The 25,389-nt window shown below is 39.5% G+C and overlaps 1 protein-coding gene across 5 annotated transcripts in view; it reads left to right on the top strand.

Annotated features, from left to right (window-relative positions):
- Positions 1–23: 23 nt before the first annotated feature.
- Positions 24–25,389, top strand: part of mre11a (MRE11 homolog A, double strand break repair nuclease) — a 152,219-nt gene continuing 126,853 nt past the window's right edge. Inside the window, exons 1-3 of one of the 5 annotated variants that reach the window (XM_051862123.1) lie at positions 24–123; positions 425–467; positions 807–939. In XM_051862123.1, coding sequence (XP_051718083.1) covers positions 445–467; positions 807–939 — 156 coding nt within the window. In that variant the 5' untranslated portion in view covers positions 24–123; positions 425–444. Of the gene's footprint in view, positions 288–424; positions 546–806; positions 940–25,389 lie in introns of those variants that run through there. The other 4 variants (XM_051862116.1, XM_051862118.1, XM_051862120.1 and 1 more) reach the window with 4 other exon arrangements.

A 25,389-nucleotide genomic window follows, 5' to 3' on the forward strand; every position in this document is an offset into this window, starting at 1 on the left:
TAAACTACATTTCCCAGGATTCAAACAAAACTTCCCGCGAGCGTATGACTTCTTCCGTGGTGGGAGGAGATTGCTTGCATGTGAACGAATGTCTTGTGGGGAGCAGTTGAATTCTTTTGATAGGTAAAGTGATTTTTCTTTTGCTTTGATTTGTTAATGAACAAACAGTACGGCGAAATCTTTCAAATCTCATCTAAAATACTTAGCAGCAGGTTTGTTTAGTAAAGTTTTAGAATCAAATCTGCTCTTCTGTGTGAATAACACGCATGTTTAGGAGCCGATCTATGGTATGCACATATTGTACAGTTTGTAATTTTCTCTGCATTAGGATATAGGTACAATAAATAAATCTCTAGATCAACATCAACATCAACTGATTTGGATCTGTCTGTTGTCTCTCTACCTCATCATCATCATTTTTCAGTGTCTCAGTGCAGTCTCAGTATGACATCAGCTGGAAACACCATGTGAGTATGTTTACTCGCTTTTTGTAAACTTTCGTCTGGTTTTAAGTTGCAAAACAACATGGATTAACTGGGTGATTGGTAAGTGATTGTGACAGCTGGCTTTGTTCATGACGGCTCAAAAGTAAATTAAAATTTCTGGAACCACATAAACTGTAGGTCTGATGATTGCTTGTTAATTAAGTTTTTATTCCTACATTTCTAAACCTGTATAGTTTATTGTAGCTCTCATTTAGAGCGAGGCTACCATTCATTTACAATACACTTTTGAATCGTTTTCTGTTCCAGTATTCCTCTTGAATGTTGTAATGATTATTTTTTTGTTGTTTTTTTTTTTTTTAGTGACGATGAGGACACATTCAAGATCCTCATTGCCACTGACATTCACCTAGGTTATCTAGAGAAGGATGCCATTAGAGGAAACGACACATTCGTGACCTTTGACGAGATCATGAAACAAGCTGTGCAAAATGAGGTGGGAATGAAATAATGGGTACACATTGTTTGAGACTTTGAGGTGATTTTATATTAATTACATAATTTATGTGAAATTAATACACAAGTGTACAAAAAAAATCATCCATTACCAATATTCAGAATCTAAGAATTGGCTTATAATCCAGGTGATATGTGAAAATTTTTTTCACTTTTTCATAAAAGCATGAAATTTGGTACACTTCTACAGTGTGGGGCCCTGAACATTTTCAGAACTGGAGCCATCACAAAAAACGCCTCATGGTCGGCATGGCGACCATTTTACTTTCAACCATAACCAAATTATGTATTTTGTATCATATCTTGGCAAGATATGATGGCAAGATGGCGCCGGTGTACATGGCATGCCATCTCTCTGTCCTATCCAGTTTTTTTAATTTTTATTTTTTTTATAGCTGTTTTACTAACAAAATTTTTTTTATACGAAATGCTACCTCCGCACTGATTTATGATCGTCATACACTTTTAAATATTAGGAGCTCATACAAAAAACGTTTTAAAGAAAGAAGAGGCGAGCTGCAGCTCCCTATTACTAAGCCGCTGCTGATTATTCCCACCTGGTTGAAACGCAAGCCCTGGCCTCCATTGGAAAAGAAACGTCGCCACTATGGAAAGCGGGGAGGAAAGCTGGTGAAACTTAAAGCTTACCTATGCTGTGTTCGAAATCGCCCCCCTATACCCTCATTCACTATTCCCTACATTAGTCCACTAATATAGTCCACTTGAAGGAGTGAATGAAACAAGTGAGTGAATTCGGATACTGAGTGCTCCGGAAGGGCTGCCGATTTCGCATAGTTTGTGCTTGCTGTTTAATAATCATTTAAAATGTAGCAAACTGGCAGAAAAAAACACCTTCCTTACCATTATACCCTATAATAAAGCCCAGTATCCCTTAAAAAACCTAACAACCTATCATTCATACTTAGTATCGTTTTTAACATGAGTTTCTGCACCCCAGTCAGTTTATTATCCATTATCACTCTCTCCCTCTGATATTTCCTACAATGTAAAATTACATGCTCCACCGATTCCTCTCCCTGACACTCCTCACACATACCTGTCTGATGTTTACCTATCATTTTTAACATTTTATTTAGAGCACAATGTCCCAGCCTTAGTCTTGTTAGTACAGTTTCCTCTTTTCTGTCTCCACTTCCTACCTTATTTACTTTAATACTCTTTTGGATATGGTATAGGTGTCTCCCTTTCCCCTCACTATCCCACATTTCTTGCCATTTTTGGTTATTTTTTTCCAGATTATGCATTTCACTTCCACTTTACTGATTCTTATTTGCATTTCTACCTTTTCCTTCTTTAATGCCTTCTTTGCGACCTTGTCCACTTTTTCATTCCCCTTCACTCCTAAGTGTGCTGGAACCCATAAAAATAACCCATAAAAAAACTAGTCCTCCCTGGTATGTTATTCTTGTAACTGAGTAGAGAATTTCATATAGTATATCCTGTCGACTTTTTGAATGGAAAGATATTAAACTAACTAGAGCTGAAGCTGAGTCTGTGCATATTACGATTTTGTCTATTTTTGCTTTTTCCACCCACCGTAGTGCAAATAAAATTGCAACCATCTCCACTGTGTATATACTGCTAAATTATTAGATGTTCTTCTATTGATTTTAATACCTCTTGCTGGAACCACCACACCTATTCCTGTTACTCCTGTTTCAGGGTTCTTAGTCCCATCTGTATAGATTTGAGTATAGTTTTATATACTTCTGTAATATAATCATTAAACACCCCAACCAGATCAGCACTTTCTTCTTTCCTTTTACTCTCTAATAGATACCAATCTACCTTCGGACATATCATCTTCCATGGGGCTATGACTGAATGTACTATTGAAGAACTGATTTTCATATCAAATACCCCAAGCTCTTCTGCTGTTTTATTCCCTATATGACCAAAGTTGTCCTTTTTACTTCTCTCTTTCCTCCAGCATTCCTTCAGCACTTCTTTTGTGGGGTGCAAGTCATTGTGCCCCTGCAAGTTAACCCAGTAATTTGCTATTATATGCCACCTCCTTAATTCCAGTGGCATTTCTCCTGCCTCTACCTGAATAGCTGAGACAGGCAATGTTTTAAAAGCTCCACTACACACTCTCAACGCCTGAGCCTGAATCACATCCAATTGTTTTAAATGGGATCTAGCTGCTGAAGTATAAACTATACTGCCATAGTCCACCGTAGATCTTATCAGGGCCACATAAATTCTTTTCAATGCTTGGCAACTTGCCCCCCATTCTCTACCAGTCAAGCATCTCATTACATTTATTACTTTTTTACTTTTTTCCACTATTCTTCTAATATGATCTGCCCATGTTAAACGGGAATCAAAAAGCACCCCCAAAAATTTGAATGTTCCAGCTCTTTCTATTTCTTTCCTGAACATCCTTATTTTCAATCTTTCATCTATCCTTTTATTAGTAAAGAAAACGCTTTGGGTTTTTTCCACTGAGAATCTACATCCCCATTCTTTCCCCCACTCCACCACCTTATCTATAGCTCCTTGCACTTTCCCAACTACATAATCCATATTTTTCCCCCTCTTCCACAGGGCCCCATCGTCTGCAAAAAGTGACCTACCTATATCAGCTGGAATCTTTAAAAGATATCATTAATCATTATTATGAATAGTAGTGGGCTTACTACACTACCTTGAGGTGTACCATTTTCTACAATATACTGATTTGACAATTCTAATCCTATTCTTACTTGGATATTCCTTTCACACAAGAAATCTTTTATCCAATTGAAAACTCTCCCTCCATTCCCCACCTTGTGGAAGGAAGGAGTTCTAATTAAGTTACACATCATATCGTAAGCTTTTTCTATATCCAAAAACACTGCAATTACTGCCTCTTTATTTTCCTGGCCTTTCCTTATTTCATTTTCTAGTCTGACAGCTGCATCAATGGTACCTTTCCTAAACCCACTTTGATAATTTGCTATCTTTCCCTTCTTCTCAAGCTCATATGATATCCTTTCTGTTATCATTCTTTCCATTATTTTTTTGCATAAATTAGAGGTTAATGCTATTGGTCTATAGCTGGTGGGTTTTGATGGATCCTTGCCAGGTTTCCTTATCGGAATTACAACTGCTCCTTTCCAAGTTTTTAGCAATCTTCCCTCTTCCCAGACTCTATTATACAGATGCAACAATTTCAAAAGCGCACTTTCTCCTAAATTTAACATCACATAGCATACCTTGTCTTTCCTCAGGGATGATGATCTTGAAATTTTTATTGCTCTCTTCATTTCTTCCATAGTAAATGGTTCATCTATTATACTATCTACTTCCTCCTTCCTTTCTAATATCCCTGGATATTGACTTATCTTCCCCTCTCTTCTCCTCCTTTCTTCCTCTGATAGGTTTTCCGAACTATGTATCTTTGCAAATGCTTTGACCATGCTCTCTGCTTTTTCCCTATTTGACACTGCTGTACCTTCCTCTGTTAATATAACTGGGTATTCCCATTCCCTTCTATCTCCTCCCATCCTCTTTATCATTCCCCATACTTCGCCCACTGGTGTTGTTCTTCCTATACCATCACAAAAAGTCCTCCAACTAGCCCTCTTAGCCTGCCGTACTGTTCTTCTCACTGTAGCCTGTGCCTTCTTGCACTGGATTAAATGCTGCATATTGTGAGTTCTCTTGACTAATCTGAATGCTTTATTCCTATTCTTCACTGCCTGCTGACATTCCTCTGTCCACCATGGTACCAATTTTCTCTTCTTCCTATTTTTACTTTTTGGAATAGAACCCTCTGCTGCTATTATAATTGCTGATGTAAACTGATTATTCAATTCATCTACATCTTCAGATAACTTGATACTCATTATTGCCTCCTCATTCAATATCTGGAACTTGTCCCAATCTGCTTTCTCAAATATCCATTTCGGATTTCCATCACCTGGTCTTATTTCCCCTCTTTCTCCAATTGAACAAACGACTGGGTAATGATCACTGCCTATTGTATCACTTGTCCAAATTTCCCAGTTACTAAAACCAGCTAGCGAGTTAGATACTAAGGTAAGATCTATTGCCAATTCCTTCCCCTTATTTACATTTATTCTCGTACCTCTACCATCATTCATACATACTAAATTCCTATCCTCCATCAACTCTTCAATTACCCTTCCATTTGAGTCAGTATGACAGCCCCCCCACACTGTACTGTGAGCATTGAAGTCTGCACACCATACCACTTTATTTTTGTCTTGACCTTGTATTGTCAGTAAGTTATTCAGATCCAAACTTTTGCAGGGATCGTAATAATTTGTTATGACCATTCCCCCCCCACCATGAATGTAACCAGGTCTCTTTTATCCACGTACACCCTGTCATTTGATCTTTTTTCCTGCTCTTGGTTCCTGATTGTCCCTTGACTGTTAATACCTTTTTTCTGTCCATTTACCATACTTGCAGCTTCAGCATAGATAATCCTTCTTTCTACTTTTGTTTTCTGGATTTCATTCTCCCGTTTCATAATCTGCTTGGACCTGGCTTGGACCTGGAGACGGAAGGCTGCATCAGTGTTGCCAACTTAGCGACTTTTTTCCAAGAAAGCGCATTGTGACAAATATAGCAACTTGTTGAAACCTTATCTATATTCCGAGACCCCCGGTACTGCTGCACGAGCGCGAGATCTTGCTTTCCTGCCGCAGGCACACCTCTCTCTGCATCTGCTGTTCAGTGAGTGACTGAGAGGATCAGCTCATTCAGTTGAGGATGTGCGCTCTGTCAGAGAACAAATAAAATAGATACTATTGCCAGAGGTGTAAAGAGTACCTGAAAACCATACTTGAGTAAAAGTACTGATACCTTACATCGAAAATGACTCCACTACAAGTTACAAGTAACCAATTCCAATACGACTTGAGTAAAAGTCTTAAAGTATCTGATTTTAACAGTACTTAAATATTTTACTCATGCTGAATGTAGGCTCAGAGATGCACTAGTCCTCAACACCTGAGAGACATGCCAGTGAAAATAAGAAACAATTGATTTGTAAGATGAGAAATCAAGTTTATTTTCTAAAATCAAAATAAAACTGAACACCTCAATGTTGCAATAAATCAAGGTCGACACAACAGCCTCTTAAACGTCTACAAAAGTGCACAAAAAGGCCATAAGTAAACCAATATCCTTCGAAACGGTCTTGTCAATTTAGCGGATAAATAAAACAATGTTAAGTAAAATTAAATAGTCAAAGTCTACTGTATGTGCTGGTTTGAGCCTCATCACCAGCTGCAGTCATTTCCTCATCTAATAAATAAAACATCTGCGATCAGCAACTACCTGCTAATGCACTCACGTTCACGTAAAGTAGCCTTGTTGACAAGTTTTGGGGGAGTGAAGTCAAAATGCAAAAGATATAGTACCTTCAATGCCCTTAGATGATGATATCGCTTCTTTATATCAGAAACAAACTGCTGCAGAAAAAGTTAGCTGCTATGAAGAATGTAATTTGTAATTGCATTACTTATCACGAATGTAGTGGAGTAAAAAGTACATTTACTTGCTCAAAAATGTAGTCAAGTAGAGAGTAAAAGTTGCCAATATCTTTGATACTCAGTACAACTACAAAGTAGCCAAAAAGATACTTAAGTACAGTAACTAATTACATTTACTCAAGTACTTTACACCTCTGACTATTGCTTCTAACCTGAGTGATCATTTTACATGTACAGCCAAAATCACAGCAAATGTCTTTATCTTATGTGTATGGTGATTTTGTCAGACAACGTCTTGATTACAAATCAGGATTATAACATGTCAGAGCTCGACACAGTTAGTCCGGGATAAGTGGATTTTTTGAAGGGGCAAGTGAAAGAGAATTTTACTTGCAAGGTCGGACAAGGAACCTGATTAAATAGTTCATAAAAAAAAATAAAAAAAACTTGGGAATCACCAAAACGCAAGAATGACAGATTTGATTACATTTCGTGTAAGTGGCGATCGATAGTGAATAATAATAGGCTGTATAATGACGGTTACAAGGTTGTTTGTGCAGCCTTGTTTTCATTAGCCTACTGAATGATTCAGCGTTTTGAACGAATCGGTTGAGTCAAGCATCCCAATGTGCATACTATAAATAGTATTGAATATTACTAATGTCACATACTATTTAGGATGGATAGAATGCACATTGAGACGCAGGCAGTGACTCATTCATAAACAACTGCCTCATTCTTGAATGAATCAGCCATTGGAATGAATCGTTTGAATGAATGACTCAATGACTCACTTATTAAGACGGTTACTTGCCGCCACCTACTGGTGGTTTAGTTTCATTTTTAAAAGTATCACTTTCCCCCCAACATTTCTTATTTGAATTTTCAAAAAAATATTTAAAACAATCCCATAACATTATTTAATGCAGTTGTAATATATATATATATATATATATATATATATATATATTTTATTGTAAATGATTTAATTTGATTGGTAACAGCCCTTAGTGTCTTATTCTAATTGAATTTATTGAACAATTTTAAGAATTTAAAAATAAAAGATGAATCATACATTTTGCATGAATCATACAGGATTGGGTGGGGGGAAATTGCCCCTTGTAAAGGTTAAAAAAAAAAATGCCCTCAGTGTAAATATCACAAATATGCAGATTTATATATGTCAAAGCTGGAATATTCTGAAAGAATATTGCTTCAGAATAAATTTATATTTACACCAAAAAATAAAAACAAATCCTATTTTTTCCAGACAAGCAACTGTTTTACTCAGACAATGAATGACTGATTTACTTGACAAGGCTTAATGTCGAGCCCTGTATGTAGTCTTAATGGGCCGCATTTCAGTCACCATTTTATATTGTCTGCAAACAAAACAGAAAAATATATAGATGAAACAATTTTATTGGGAATTTGGCTGTATTAAAATACATTATGTGAGCAAAAAGAGAAGCAGCAGAGAAGCAAACAAATGTAAAGGGCTGAATGCAGAATGCGAATACAACTTAATGGCATAATGAATATTCTAATTGCTGTATGACGTCATCTATTGACATTTAGCGACATATACAGTGGCAAGAAAAAGTATGTGAACCACTTGCAGAATCTGTGAAAATGTGCAAAATTTTTACAAAATAAGAGAGATCATACAAAATGCATGTTATTTTTTATTTAGTACTGTCCTGAGTAAGATATTTTACATAAAAGATGTTTACATATAATCCATAAGACAAAAAAATAGCTGAATTTATTAAAATGACCCAGTTCAAAAGTTTGTGAACCATTGATTCTTAATACTGTGTGTCATTACCTGGATGATCTACGACTGTTTTTTTGTTTTGTGATGGTTGTTCATGAGTCCCTTGTTTATTCTGAGCAGTTAAACTGAGCTCTGTTCTTCAGAAAAAATCTCCAGGTCCCAAAAATTCTTCAGTTTTCCACCATCTTTTGCATATTTGAACCCTTTACAACAGTGACTGAATGATTTTGAGATCCATCTTTTCACATGGAGGACAACTGAGGGACTCAAACACAACTATTAAAAAAGGTTCAAGCATTCACTGATGCTTCAGAAGGAAACACGATGCATTAAGAGTCGGGGGGTGAAAAACTTTTGAACAGGATGAGGAGGTCCAAATTTTTCTTATTTCGCTTGAATATAATTTTTTTTCATTTAGTACTGCCCTTCGGAAGCAACAGAAAATACTTGCATGTTTCCCGGAAGACAAATTAAATACAATTTACCTTGATCTTCAAATTCCAAATGTTTTCACCCCCCATCTATTAAAAAGACGGATCTCAAAATCATTCAGTCACTGCTGTAAAGGGTTCAAATATGCAAAAAATGCTGGAAAACTGAAGAATCTGCAGGACCTGGAGATTTTTTCTGAAGAACAGAGCTCAGTTTAACTGCTTAGGACAAACAAGGGACTCATGAACAACCATCACAAAACAAAAAAACAGTCATAGATCATCCAGGTAACCACACACAGGACAGTACTAAATAAAAAATAACATGCATTTTGTATTATCTCCCGTATTTTGTTAAAATTATTAACATTTTCACAGATTCTGCAAGTGGTTCACATACTTTTTCTTGCCACTGTGTGTGTATATATGTATATATATATATATATATATATATATATATATATAATTTATATGGCATTAAAATTTTTAAAAATTGGCATTAAATTAGATTTGATGAAACCTGTAGAAACCCTGATATAGTTTCTATAATAAATAAAAGTTTTATTTCAGGGATTGTCCCTGACTACTGTAAACACGCTGTAGTTTAGCCCTTACTGAAAAAAGAAAATCTGGATAAGAGCGTTCTCTGCAACTATAGACCAATTTCTAAACTTCCATTTCTGGTCAAGATTTTAGAGAAAAGTGTTCTTATTCAACTGGAGTCTTTCCTTGATGAAAATGATATTTGTGAAGTATTTCAGTCAGGTTTTAAGAAATATCATAGCACAGAAACAGCATTATTAAAGGTTTTTAATGATATTTTTTGGCAGCCGATAAAGGGAATATGGCTGCACTCTTGCTTTTAGATCTTTTGACACAATTGGCCTTCATATTCTCATCTCACGACTTGAAACATGTGCTGGCATCTCTGGAAATGCCTTAAAGTGGTTTAAATCCTATTTGTTAAATAGAAGTTTCTCTGTTGATATGGGTGAGTGTACATCAGCCTCATCACCTTTATCGTGTGGTATTCCTCAAGGGTCTGTGTTAGCACTACTTCTCTTTTCTCTTTTTATGCTCCCATTAGGTTCAATTCTGCATAAATACAGTGTGTCCTTTCACTGCTACGCAGATGATACACAATTGTATGTACCATTCAAGTCACATGATTCCACTGCCATGGAAAGATTGTTGGCTTGTCTGAATGATGTCAAGGCATGGATGTCTATAAATCTTTTGAGCCTAAATGAATCGAAAGCAGAATTCATTATCTTTGGTCCTTCTGAATTTGATAACGCAGTTAAAATTAAGCTGGGTCCCCTGAGCCCCTTTAGGAAACATCATGTAAAAAATTTGGGGGTGATTTGCGATAGCGCGCTAAAGTTTGACAAGCAGATAAATGAAATTGTCAGAACGAGTTTTTTCAAACTGAGGATGATCTCTAAGATTAAGCCTTTTTTATCCCAGAAAGATTTGGAAAGAGTTATTCATGCGTTCATCATCTCAAGATTGGATTACTGCAACTTGCTATATTATGGTGCTCAAAATAAAGTCTTAGACAGACTGCAAATGGTCCAAAATGCGGCTGCAAGAATGCTCACAGGCACTGGTAAATGAGATCATATTACCCCGGTGTTGAAGTCATTGCACTGGCTGCCTGTTTCTTTTAGGGTTAATTTTAAAATTGTATTATTTGTATTTAAATCTCTACATGGCATAGCTCCATCTTATATATATATATATATATATATATATATATATATATATATATATATATATATATATAATATAATATTAAAAAATTATAATATAATATTAAAAAAATATAAAAAATAAGGGAACACTTAAATCACACATTGGTTCTCAATGAATGAAATATTCAGTTTGAAAATCTTTATTCATATACATTCTGTAATTTGTTAATAACAAAATTGTGACAACAGTCAATGGAAACCAAAATCATCAACACACAGATGGCTGGGTTCAAAAATCACACCAAAAATCTATGTAACTGAAGTTGCAGGCTGATCCAACTTGCATTAAGTTCATCACAGCAACTCATAATGTAAGTCAGTAGTGTGTAGGGCTGCACAATTAATCAAATTTGTAATTGTGATTACAATTATGGATGCCACAATTACATAACCGTTCAAAAGTGCAATTACAAAAAACATAACAAAAAAAGTCCATTTACAGAACTTAATTTAGTGTGCTTAAGATGTGTTTTTTTTTCTTTCTACAGGTTGTTTTAATTTTAGTTTTGGTATAACATTATAATGTATAATGTATGGTATAACATTATAATCTGTTTTCAGCTTGCTTAGTTTCATATAAAAATATGGCATGCAGTTGCTTCAAACAATTGTATAAAGCTATTCAAAACATCATTCAGTGTAAACTGTAATAATCATAATTCATAATTACAATTACAATTTCAATGGAATAATCAACAATTATTTTTGTCATAACCGTAGAGCCCTAGTAGTGAGTATGTCCCCCACGTGCCTGTGTGCACTCAGGACAACATCTGGGCATGCTCCTGATTACATGACGGATGGTGTCCTGGGGGATCTCCTCCCAGACCTGGATCAGACCTTTGGATGCTCCAATACATAATGTCCAAGAGGTATTCAGTTGGATTCAGGTCTGCGGAACGTGAGGGCCAGTCAGTGGCATCAATGCCTTCGTCATCGAAACATTCACCTACACACTCTAGCCAAATGAGGCTGGCATTAGCATGCACCTGTTGTCACTTTTATTTGCACCAAAGAAGGTGAAACTAATTCACAATCACTTATGCTTCCTAATTGGACAGATTGATAACCCTGAAGTTTAATTGACTGAGTTTAATTATACTGTGAAAATTGTTATAATTATTAGACTGTGAGTGTTCCCTTAATTTTTTTGGGTAGTGTATTTCAGAAACATGTTTGATTGTTTAGTTGTTGAGCCTATTCTTCAATAGCCACTTTTCCACTGTCGGGCCAGTACGAGCCAGGGCTAACAACATGCTGTGCTGGGCCAATAGCCTCGGACCTCAAGCACCAAAGCCAAAATCAAGTTGCATCTCCACTGTCGGGCCAGTAGCCCCACAGCACTTCCCTAAAACCCGCCCTTAACACACCTCCACAGAACAACGTCACATGACCTCACCATTTCACCAACTGACTGAAAACTAGCTAGATCGCAAAATGAGCATGACAGAAGCAAATGTTTGGTCTTTACTTGAAGACTTAAGATTCCAACATTAATTTTTGACCAATGTTTTATAATAAAAATGTTACAGTAACAGTAATTTATTAATTTGTGTCAGGAGTGTCAGTCATGCTGAATCAAACTGGTTTTTACCATTTCACATAAAAAGAGAACACGTACCTATTCGGTTGCACCTGCTGCTTCCATTTATTTATGATCACAAGAATGCACAAAACACCTACATTAAGGCTTTTCAATCCAAAGGCTTACACATTTAGAAAAACATTGATAAAATATCACATTTACATCACATTTCTGAGCATTTCTATGAATTTTCCTGTAAGATATGCGATGATTGCAATCCGAGAAGGTTTGAGCGATCTCTCGGTCTCTCTATTCTGTTATCCTTTCAGCCAGAGCAACAAAGGGAGCTCATGAGTAGAAAACAGGAGTTATAAATTATATGAGTTAACCGGAGTGTGTGAGTGTGACAGATATACGGATGTATTCGTCTGGTATCAACAAAGGCACAGGGAAGAGACTGATAAAACATTAAACCAAATAAATACACGATTATAATCATATATAGGTTGTCTATATGATTAAATGTGTATTTATTATCACAATGATTAGCACAAATAGACTTTATCATCACATATAAGTATGTTTCTGCCTCATACGGTGATCAGAATCCCCATCGGATAACAAGGAAGTTATTTCAAACACTCACTGGTGTCTGAAAGTGAGCTTTTAGCTGAAAATTGTTTAAAATGTCTTTAAATGTTGAAGTTAGCTGGTAGCCTGATATAATAACATGGGAAATGAGCAGGAGTTGACCGTCTCCTGACTCAGGTAAACTCCGCCTCTGTTCATGACCACTCTTCAAGCCCCAGTTGGCCCGCTTTGGACCAAGGTATTCGGCGGGCAAAAAACCCTGGCCATTGGCCCTGAGGAAACTCTGATGAGGCCCGATCAAGCCCCCGGAAGTGACAGTGATTGGCCCTGGCACGCACTAGCACGCTCGCCTTTGGCCCGACAGTGGGAATGCAGCTAATGTCTCCATCACAGTCTCTTCTACATTGGCACAGAGCTGTGCACTTTAAGGAGGCTTTTTTTGTATTGCAGCCACAACTTAGGAGTGGAATAGCTTGCCTGTGGAAGTGTTGACCACAGTCGTCTCCAATCGCTTGGGTCCATCCAGCCCCAGACTGAGATGGCATATTTGGTGCCACCTCAAGTGCTTGTCCCCAACAGTGTCCTCCTTGGTACACTGTTCTTTTGAGGTGCTGCACCAGTGCATCCTTAGATGACGGAATTTTTTTCCATTCCTCTTCCTTTCTTTGTGAACAACGCAAGACGAGCTTGATCAATGTTGAGTTGGCTGCTGGTGTGATCATAGAGGAGAATTGGGAAATGGTTCATAATGGAAAAGGAAATCACCACCTCTGGAATGCTTTTTGGAGCCTTTGACAAGGCATTGAATGTCTCTGTTGTCATGTTGTCATGTCATCTGCAGTCCAGGTATCCCCTGCTGTCTTCTTGCCTCTGGTTGCAAATGTAGATGCTGTGTCACAGCCAGTGAAGACATGGAACACAGGAAGGGCCTTGGATTTGTCAGGACCCAGAGACTTGGCAGTCTCATGGGCAGGTATGTATCTGAAGTTCTTGCCAGACCCAAATGCCGCCCACATCTCCTCAGTGTCCAGCTCTGACACGTGTAATGGCTAGGACCACAACATCTGTGTCCAAAGTGCACAGGGTGATCTTTTTAAATCCTTTTCTTGCAGAATCTGCCACATGGAGTAGCATTCTTGTATCTGCCTCTTCATGTATGCAAGAGGCAATCTGATTTGATTCTTGTGCAGGCCAGTGTGCCATAACAGAAACTGAGGACTTTCTTGGGTAACACTTTATTTTACAGTGTCATTGTTACATGTTACATTTAGTTACTCCAGTAATAACTATAAATTATGCATAATTACATGCAACTAACCCCAAACCAAACCCTAATCCTAACCCTATAGTAAGTACATGTAGTTACTTAATATTACTCAGTAGTCAAGTCATCTTCATTTATATAGCGCTTTTTACAATACAGATTGCTTCAAAGCAGCAAATGTATAATTAATGTACAGTACTTAAATATATAATTGCAGTGTAACAAAGACACCTTAAAATAAAGTGTAACCCTTTCTCGCTGTCTCATGGTACGCCAGTTGTCAATGGTGACAAGCAAGTTAGCAGATAGTCTTGATTCAGTTTACTGGTTGTAGCAAATTAGCTCAAAATAAATATGAATAATTAATCATAACTAGTTATAATTAATTATAAATATTTGGATCAGTTAATAAAATTAACTTAATGTAATAAAATTAATATTACAATCAATTAACCTGTTGTCCAATGAACACACAGTGTTAATTGTTTATTAATTCTAAGAAATGTTCATTTCCAGGTTATGGGAAATAACAATCTTATTGTACAGTGCTACTCAGAGCCTGTAGTCAGGATCTGCATGAATAGGGACTCCAGTATATGAGCGTGAAACACGGACAACTTTACGTGTGACATGAACAAGACTTTATTAACTAGACTAAACACTTAATTACTCTAACATTCACACACATACATGCATACAGTTTACCAAGGGAAAGAGAGAGTTGAAGCAGAGTATAGAAAAGCAAGAAGTTACAGCATTGTTTGAAATTCAGCAGATCAACAGCCTTGAGCAAACCATCAGTTTAGTTTTAACAGGCCCTTCTTTAAAAGGGGTAAGGATATTCAATGTATCAGATAATGAGACTAAGTTTGATACTTGCATGTCTCTCCAAGTTAAATTAAAACTGTCCTGATGCGATTTATGGAGGCTCCCGTTGAATCTGCTGATATTGTCTTGATGAAAGAGAACCAGTTGGATTCAGAGGATCTTTGGTGAATGGAAGGTCTAGGCTGAAGCCTGGCACAAGCTTGGGGGTTCCTTAGAAGCTTCTAGCTTCTCACAGCATCATCTTAACATCAGCATTTGTCGGTAAAAGAGAAGAGCGCTTGATCTTGTTATCAGTGAATATAAGGGGTGAAGATGTCACACCCTCTTAAGGTGTCCGAGCCAATAAGGAGTTGCCCCCTCGGAGGGAACTTTACGAGATTTTGTGACTTTGGCAGGATATTAGCATAAGAAACTGGATTGGATGAATGAGAGAAGAATCTTCTAGATTCTTATAATTCTAATGTGTCACAGAGTTAGTAACATGTAACATAAATTACCAAATAGGAAACGAAAGTTGGAGTCCGTCGATACCAAACAAGCTACCAATGTAATTTCAGTTAACTGTACATTTTTCAACTCTGGAACATTAATACCAAAATAGTTCAAAGGAGAGAATTAATACATAGAATAAAGTCTATAAAAGGAAAGTCATGAGATGGGAAAATTGGATACATGTTTATACATTTCCCAATTGGTTATATAGAGAATACATAGGATTAAGAGAGTTTATTTGTCTTTCTCAGAAAGAATGAAGTCAGAGTCACTAGTCTCTGCAAAATTCTTTCTGATCGTAAAAGTACCATGTATCTGTAACAGGACACCTAGTTCTGCCTGTGTGTTAGCTACGTTTGGGATGCTAGTTGCAGTTGTAGGGGGATGGGTTCACAGAACTTTGATAGAGTGAGTTTATGGGTAATTCATTAAATATAATGAATAATTGTGTGCCTGATTGGTCCAGACGCTACATGGTTGTAGGCCCATGTCATCAGGATGTGGAGACTACTGGCAGTTACAAATCCAAGGCCCTTCCTGTGTTCTATGCCTTCACTGGCTATGACACAGTATCTGCATTTGCAACCAGAGGCAAGAAGATAGCATGGGATACCTGGAATGCAGATGACATGACAACAGCGACCAAATCCCCCCAACTAAGTATGTACTGGTGGCAACAGACTGGGGTTGGTTGGACGCAAGCATTTGGAGACCATTGTGGTCAACTCTTCCATAGCCAAGCCAGACCATCCTTGAACTCTTAAGCTGTGGCTGCAAGAAAGGCTGCCGGGCAGCAATGCAAATGTAAAAAGCTTCCTTAAAGTGAACAGCTCTGTGTCAATGTGGAGGACATTGTGAGGAAGACTGAAGAATTGGTTCAAAAAAAACAATCAAACGTGTTTCAGAAATAGATTTTTTTAAGTAAATCTTTGTCTGACATTCTTTTTAAGCTATGTTGCTTAGGACATATTGAATATTTTTAATTAATATTGAATTTTTTAATTAATATTGAATTTTGCACACATCACCTGGACTATATAGAATTGAGTTGAATTGGAATGAAATTAAATCAAATTAATGACAGATGCCGATATCTTAGATGTCACGCTATTTGATTTAAAGATTGGAAACAACACTTTAATGAAATTTGCATTTATTTTCTATAATATTTTCTAAACAGGTATAATAGTAATAATTTGAAAATGAATCAATAAGAATAAAATTATTTGAACTTAAAAAATAGATTTATACTTTCTATTTTTTTTTTTACAAATAAAGTTAAATTGTAATTGTTTCAAACATGACTAAATAGTCAAGTCATCTTCATTTATATTGCGCTTTTTACAATACAGATTGTTTCAAAGCAGCTTCACAGTGATAATAGGAAAATGAATGGACAGAGGTTATTTTGGCTTTACAGCTGTAATGATGGGTCAACAGAAAGGGGATCCATTTGCAGCTTTTATTAAGAATAGTATACACACAGGTAAGGGCAGAGGCAGAGACGTAAACGGGGACAGGCAATGGTCGAGGCAGGCGGCAGACAGACGGTATCAGGAAGCAGGCAGAGATCAGGGCAGGCGGCAAACAAACACAGTCCAGTAAGCAGGCAAGGATCAAGGCAGGCAGCAGAGAATCACAAGAGGTAAACAGTCCAAACGGCAACAGTATAACAATCCACAGAAAACGCTTAGAAATGATCACCGGGGCAAATCAAGACTTCGCAGTGTGTGTGTGTGTGCGTGCTGCTTAAATAATGTGAGTGTGATGTGGTGCAGGTGTGTGTGCAATCAGTCCCAGGAATGAGGGCCTATGGGAAATGTAGTCTGAATGATGGTTATTCAATATTCCGGTGAAGGCTCCCTCCGGTGGTGCGGGGGAGGAAGTGCAGGACCAAGGGAAAAGTGGTGGCTGGTAGCCAAGTACACATTTGAAGGGAGTCACGCCGGTGGCGGTTTTCTGGAGAGAGTTTTGTGCGTATTCCGCCCACATCAGGTAACGACTCCAGTCGTTTTGATTTTGTTGGCAGTAAGTGCGTAGGAATCTGGTGAGCTCTTGGTTCATGCGCTCTGTTTGGCCATTGGATTCGGGGTGGTATCCTGATGTGAGACTGACATTGACATTCAGGTGTTTAAAGAAAGCTGCCCATACCCGGGATGTAAACTGTGGCCCTCTGTCCGATACAATGTCCTCAGGCAGACCGTAGAAACGGAATACGTAGTTGCAGAGGGTCTCTGCTGTTTCAAAAGCAGATGGTAGTTTGGGTAGTGGAATGAGTCGACAGGCTTTAGAGAATTGGTCCATAACCGTGAGAATGGTGGTGTGGCCACGGGACACAGGGAGGTCGGTGACGAAGTCAATTGCTATGTGGGACCAGGGGCGTTGAGGAATGGGCAGTGGCTGTAACAAACCGGAGGGTACTTGACGGGATGGTTGAGGTTTGACAGGCTGTGCAGTTTTTTACGAACTGAGTGGTCTCTGCTAGCATGGTGTCCCACCAGAACCGGTTCTGTAACAGATGGAGTGTGGCAGTAATACCCGGGTGACCAGAACTGGGAAGAGCATGGACTTGATACAGTAATTTGCTGTGGAGGGCTTCTGGTACAAACGTGCGACCTGGTGGGCATTCTGGGGGTGGTACAGTCAGTGCGTTGAGTTCGGTGATTTCTGTCATGATGTCCCATTGTACGGGAGTGACCAGAAGTTTGTCGGGGATGATGTTTTCCTCGATCTTTGTTCTCTCTACCTCCTCCACTTGGCGAGACAGCGCGTCGGCTTTGATGTTCCTTGAGCCTGGTCAATATGTCACGGTGAACTGAAATCTGGTGAAGAACATGGCCCACCTGGCTTGTCTGGGGTTTAAGCGTTTGGCTGAGCGGAGGTATTCAAGGTTTTTGTGGTCAGTGAGTATGGTGAATGGGTGTTGTGCTCCCTCCAGCCAGTGCCGCCACTCCTCCAATGCTGCCTTCATAGCTAGTAGCTCCCGGTTGCCTACAACGTAGTTTCGTTCTGCTGCTGATAACTTCGAGTAGAATGCACATGGAAACATTTTGGCTGGATTTCCTTGACGTTGGGAGAGTACGGCCTCGATGCCTGTGCTGGATGCGTCAACCTCTACGATGAAGGGGAGCTCTGGATCTGGGTGACGGAGAATGGGAGCAGTGGTGAAACGTTCCTTTAATTCCTGGAAAGCCTGTATAGCCTCATTGGACCAGGTGAGACGTGTGGATTGTCGTTTGGTCATGGAGGTTAGAGGAGCTGCAATGCCACTGAAGTTCCTTATAAACCGCCTGTAGAAATTAGCGAACCCCAGGAATCGTTGCAGTTCTTTCAGCGTTCGCGGTTGTGGCCATTCTAGAACTGCTCTCACCTTGCCGTCGTCCATAGCCACTCCCTCGTGACTGATGACATACCCCAAGAAAGACGTGGATGTACGGTGAAACTCACATTTCTCTGCTTTGGCGTAGAGTTGGTGTTGAAATGAGGCGTTGTAGAACAGCCCGGACGTGTTGGATGTGTTCCTCGAACGTGCTGGAATAGATGAGGATGTCATCTATGTAAACTACGACCCAGCGGTTGAGCATGTCCCGAAAGACATCGTTAATGAAGGACTGGAACACGGAGGGACTGTTGGCCAGCCCGAATGGCATCACGAGGGTCTCGTAGTGGCCAGTGGCGGTGGAAAAGGCAGTTTTCCATTCGTCCCCCTCTCTGATGCGGATTAGATTATAGGCACAGCGAAGATCCAGCTTGGTAAAGTATTTAGCCTGCCGTAACTGCTCTAGAGCTGCTGGAACCAGGGGCAAAGGGTAACGAAATTTGACGGTGATATCATTAAGTCCGCGGTAGTCAATGCAGGGTCTGAGACTGCCGTCCTTCTTCTTGACAAAGAAGAAGCCTGATGCCGCTGGTGACGTTGAGGGCCGGATGAATCCTTTGGCTAGCTCCTCTTCAATGAATTTTCTCATAGCAGCAGATTCAGGTTGGGATAAAGGGAATATTCTGCCCTTGGGGGGCGTGGTACCTGGTAGTAAGTCAATGGCACAGTCACTGGATCGATGTGGGGGTAACTCCGTGGCTTTGCTCTTGCTGAAAGCGATTGCCAGGTCAGCATACTCGACGGGGATGTGGGACTCGTCGGAATTAACTTTGTGGACAGATAAAGCTTGAACTGGTAATGGGGTGACTTGTTTCAGACAAAGTTCATGACAGGATGGATCCCATTGAATAATCTGTCCCTCCTTCCAGGAAATGTGTGGGTTGTGGGTCCTGAGCCACGGGAGACCAAGGATGACTGGGTTGTTGGGTGAGTGGATGACGTAAAATCTGATGGGTTCATGGTGTAATACCCCTACTTGCAGAACAACTTCAGCAGTGATGTGGGCGACTTTCCCCTCTCCGATGGGCCGACCATCTAGCGCCTCCACTGTCGATTGAGAATCGCAAGCAGTTAGAGTGATGTTGTGTTCCTGAATGAAAGTGTTTGACATGAAATTGCCTGCCGCCCCAGAGTCTATGAGCGCCTGAGTGGATATGCACTGGTCGTTAACAGTCACATGTACTGGTATTTTGAAACTGTTAACTGAATAGCTGGTGGATTGCTGGGGACTCACCGCTTTCGGGTTAGAGGGACTTGGCCGGATGGGACAATTGACTTTGATGTGACCGGCTTGGCCGCAGTACAGACACAGGTGGAGTTGTCTTCTTCTTTCTCTTTCTTCTGGGTGAAGCGGAGTATAGCCGAGCTGCATGGGTTCTGGAGTGGGGTTGGTTAAGGTTTGGGAAGTGGGCAATCGGATCGGACGTCGAGAGCGAAGTAAGTTGTCAATTTGGATGGCCAGTTCTATGAATTCGCTAAGCGTTCTTCCCTCGTCGCGGCAGGCTAGTTCGGCTTGAAGTTCTAGAGACAAACCTTTGCGAAACAGCAACTTCAACGTATCATCGACCCAGTTTGTTTGAGCTGCTAGAGTTCGGAACGTGAGAGCATACTCAGCAGCGGTGGTTTTGCCCTGGCACAGTGACAGCAGTTGATCTCCAGCGCTTTTACCTCCCGCGGGATGTTCGAAAACCTCTTTGAACTTTCGAAGAAATGCAGAGAATGTGGGAAACACGGAGCCGTCCTCTCTCCACACTGCCGTGGCCCAATCCAGCGCTTTACCAGACAGCAGCGAGCAAACGAAGGATATCCGACTGGAATCGGTGGGATGCAGAGCAGGCTGTTGGTTAAAAAAGAGTGAGCATTGAAGCAGAAATCCCTTACATTTAGCTGGATTGCCATCAAACTTCTCCAGGAAGGCGAGTCGTGGGTTCACCGCAGGAGCGGGAGTGAAGGCCTGGTTGTCGGGAGCCGCGGGCGGCGAGGCGGTGGCCTCGGGGGGTCTGAACCGAAGGCTCTGTAGGGTCTTTACCAGCTCCTCGGTAAGAGAAGTTAGTCGGTTCAACTGATGTTGATGAACCGCGAGCTGGTTGGCCTGGGCGGATAGCTCAGTGGTGAGCTGCATGATAGCTGCTGGATCGCTAGTCGGCGAAGTCTTCTGTAATGATGGGTCAACAGAATGGGGATCCATTTGCAGCTTTTATTAAGAATAGTATACACACAGGTAAGGGCAGAGGCAGAGACGTAAACGGGGACAGGCAATGGTCGAGGCAGGCGGCAGACAGACGGTATCAGGAAGCAGGCAGAGATCAGGGCAGGCGGCAAACAAACACAGTCCAGTAAGCAGGCAAGGATCAAGGCAGGCAGCAGAGAATCACAAGAGGTAAACAGTCCAAACGGCAACAGTATAACAATCCACAGAAAACGCTTAGAAATGATCACCGGGGCAAATCAAGACTTCGCAGTGTGTGTGTGTGTGTGTGTGCGTGCTGCTTAAATAATGTGAGTGTGATGTGGTGCAGGTGTGTGTGCAATCAGTCCCAGGAATGAGGGCCTATGGGAAATGTAGTCTGAATGATGGTCATTCAATATTCCGGTGAAGGCTCCCTCCGGTGGTGCGGGGGAGGAAGTGCGGGAGCCTCACTTGTGACAACAGCAGCTCTAGGAAAAAGTTATTATCGAGCTAAAGTAAGTTTTTGATTGAATCACTTCCGTTGTAAAAATTATTAATTAACTTGGGGGCTGCTTAAATTATCCAAAATCAATTTTTTTAACATGTACATAACTAGCCAGTGTTCGAAACTATCTCCTTACCTTAGCCCGATTCACAACGGTAAGCTTGTAATAATGTTTTATAATTCGGGTGGTACTGGTGGGTTTCCGCGGGAAATTCGAGCATGTCTTTGCGTCATTGCGTCATGTCTGTATACATAAAGAACGAGTCCCAGCTAGTGCACTACATCGCATGTGAGGAGGATCATTTATAGCCTTTTCTCACAGCAGCTGCAATAATTAAACTTATCATTTTGATGGCGGATTGTATGGTATGACAAATTAATGTTGGAGATTAGATCTATAGGTAACGCTAATACACACTAAATAACCTACACATAGTCACACAATGCTGATGTTGTTAACATTAACAATTTGAGAAAGTATAATAATAATTTGCACAGTTTGACGTGATCCGAGCATTAGATTTAATCACCATTGGCAGCGCGATTTACTGTAATGTGCCCCCCCCCCCCCTCAGTTGGTCAGAACAAAAGTGGCAGACATGTCCGTTGAAAATTCTTATGTTGGTCATACTTCAAGACTACAATCTGTGATTCCAAAGTACAGTATCCACACTGTTGTAGTGATTGACAGCAAACATTAGATTCATCCACGCCGAGGAGCCGTGCCGAGGCACAATGCACGTACAGATAATAATTCTGCAAACAAATGCAATTGCAGGTTTCAAACAGAGATGGCAACAAAGAGGCAAAACTACGGTCTGCTGCTTTAAATGACATCTGAAAACAGAAGACTTTTAATGCGTTCTTGCCATTCATTTACATGTTTAGTCTATAGGTATGTGCGTTTGAATGTGTATGTGTGCAAACGCTTAGTCTTTTTTACAAAGTGACATTGAAAATTACTTGTCTGGCCCACATAATACAGAATTATTAGTCATTTCCACAGATCCATGTGAACTAGAATCATTTTTATAACATTTTATCTATACAAAGGGAAAGGATAGGAGGCCTTCGCAGGGGATAGTTTAGTTGACACTTCAGAGCTGCGTTGTCATCGTGTCTAGGTGCAGGTCCTTCATCTCATCTGGATACAGCCTGGATCTGGCAGACTATGGTAAACCTCGGAATAAACAGAGAGAGACTAATATTAGCATAGATGCCATTCTTCTTATGATGTAGCGAGTACATCAGATGTTATGGGAAGTGTTCCCGGTTCCGGCTGACCTAATTTATGCAGCCTAACAATTTACATGATTTGAATTATAGAAGTAGATAATGTTATGTGTATGCCAGGTTAAAGAGATGTGTTTTTAGTCTAGATTTAAACTTGACAGAGTGTGTCTGCTTCCCGAACAATGCTAGGAAGACTGTTCCAAAGTTTAGGTGCTAAAAAGGAAAAGGATCTACTGCCTGTGGTTGATTTTGATATTCTAGGTATTATCAACTGGCCAGAATTTTGAGATCGCAATAGATGTGAAGAGCTCGCACAAGTACTGGGGAGCTAAACCGTTTAGTGATTTGTAAGTAATTAGCAAGATTTTAAAATTTATACGATGTTCAAAGGGTTAGTTCACCCAAAAATGAAAATAATGTCATTTATTACTCACCCTCATGTCGTTCTACACCCGTAAGACCTTCGTTCATCTTCTGAACACAAATTAAGATATTGTTGATGAAATCCAATTTCAGCAGTTTAGCCATTTGATAGGAGTTCCGAAGCAGTGTTTTGAAATCGGCCGTCACGAGATATTGTTAAAGTCATTATTTTGTTTTTTTTGGCAGACAAAAAAAAAAAAAAAGTATTCTTGTTGCTTTATAATATTAAGGTAGAACCACTGAACTCACGTGAACTGTTTTAAAATGTTTTAGTACCTTTATGGATCTTGAGATTTTCAGTGGCATTGCTGTCTATGGAGGCCTCACTGAGCCACGGGTTTAATCAAAAATATCTTAATATGTGTTCCGAAGATGAATGAAGGTCTTACGGGTGTAGAACGACATGAGGGTGAGTAATAAATGACATTATTTTCATTTTTGGGTAGACTAACCCTTTAATAGGGAGCCAATGCAGTGTTGACAGAACCGGGCTAATATGGTCATACTTCGTGGTTATAGTAAGAATTCTAGCTGCTGCGTTTTGGACCAGCTGGAGTTTGTTTATTATGCGTGCAGGGCAACCACAGAGTAGAGTATTACAATAATCTAGCCTTGAGGTCATGAACGCATGAACTAACTGTTCCGCATTTGTCATTAAGAGCATATGTCGTAATTTAGATATATTTTTAAGATGGAAGAATACGGTTTTACAGGCACTAGAAACGTGGCTTTCAAATGAAAGATTGGTATCAAAGAGCACACCCAGGTTCCTAACTGACGACGAAAACTTGACAGAACATCCATCAAGTGTTAGACAGTATTCCAGGTTATTACGTGCAGAGGTTTTTGGTTCAATAATTAGAATCTCTGTTTTTTTTCAGAATTAAGTCGTAGGAAATTGCTAATCATCCAATTTTTTATGTCAGCTATGCATTCCGTTAATTTTGTGAATTGGTAAGATTTGTCAGGGTTCGAAGAAATATAGAGCCTGAGTATCATCAGTGAAACAGTGAAAACTAATGTCATGCTTCCTAATGATATCTCCCAAGGATAGCATGTACAAAGTGAACAGCAACGGTCCTAGTACTGAGCCTTGCGGCACTCCATACTGAACTTGTGATCGATATGACATCTCTTTGTTTGCTACTACAAACTGATAACGTCAGATAAGTATGATTTGATTTTGAACCATGCCATTGCTATTCCACTAATGCCAACATAACTTTCAATTCTATTCAAAAGAATGTTGTGGTCGATAGTGTTAAATGCTGCATCCGGTAAGATCCAGTAACACTAACAGAGAAATACAGCCTTGATCCAATGATAAGAGCAAATCATTTGTAACTCTAATGAGAGCCGTCTCAGTACTATGATACGGTCTCAATCCTGACTGGAAATCCTCACAGATACCATTTCTTTCTAAAAAGGAGGATAGTTGTGAGAATACTGCCTTTTCTAGTATCTTTGACAGAAAAGGTAGATTTGAGATTGGCCTGTAATTGACTAATTCTGTAGGATCAAGTTGCATTTTTTTTTTTAACAAGAGGTTTAATAATAGCCAGCTTAAAAGTTTTCGGTATGTATTCTAATGACGAAGATGAATTAATGATATTAAGAAGAGGATCTATGGAATCTATGACCTCTGGAAGCATCTCTTTCAGTAGCTTAGTCTGGTAGGGTCTAACATACATGTTGTTGATTTAGGTGATTTAACGAGTTTAGACAATTCTTTCCCTCCTATAGCAATGAATGAATGGAGTTTTTCCTCAGGGACACTACAATGCACTCTCTGATGTGATACTGTAGTAGATGCATGATTTTTATTTTTCCAAACGGTTCAGCAGAAATCCCCGCCCTGCAACCAATTTCATTGGCTCAGGTTACAGTGATGGGTAGGTTTAGGGATCAGGGTTGGGTGTAGGCATTCGTTATTGTGATTGACGTAGCCAATGAAATGTTTAGAACCGGCTTCAGGGTGGGATTTCCGCTGAACTGGTTTGGGAAAAAAATCACGCGTAGTAGACGGTTGCATAGTTATAATTTTCTCTCTAATATTATCAATCTAAGAAGTTCATAAAGTCATTACTGCTGTTGTGTTTGGAAACATTTGGGATGGAAGCTTTATTTCTCGTTAATTTAGCCACTGTATGAAATAAATACCTAGTGTTGTGTTTTGTTTTCTTCTAAGAGGGTTGAAAAATAATCAGATCTAGCAGTTTTTAAGGCCTTCCTGTATGCAACCATGCTCTCTCTCCACGAAATGCAAAAAAAAAACATCTAGTTTTGTTTTCTTTGATCTTTTAAAAGGGGCAAAGGAGCAACTGTGTCTAAAGTGCTGGAAAAGAGAGAGTCAGTAGTTTCTGTTGCAACATCGAGTTTTTCTAAGCTATCTGGTTTGCTGAGGAGATGAAACTGATCAGGAAGAATATTTATAAAGCAATCTTTAATGGTAGCAGTGATGGTTCTACCATATTTGTAACAGGGAGGTGGTTTTGCAGCCTTGGCTAAATATAGTATACACGAGACTAGATAATGATCCAGGGCTCAACGCTAAGGATTTTTTGTGTTGGCCCTGTCGGGCCAGTGGTTC

This window comes from Ctenopharyngodon idella, chromosome 15 (genome assembly GCF_019924925.1).
Source record: "Ctenopharyngodon idella isolate HZGC_01 chromosome 15, HZGC01, whole genome shotgun sequence".
Taxonomy (NCBI): domain Eukaryota; kingdom Metazoa; phylum Chordata; class Actinopteri; order Cypriniformes; family Xenocyprididae; genus Ctenopharyngodon; species Ctenopharyngodon idella.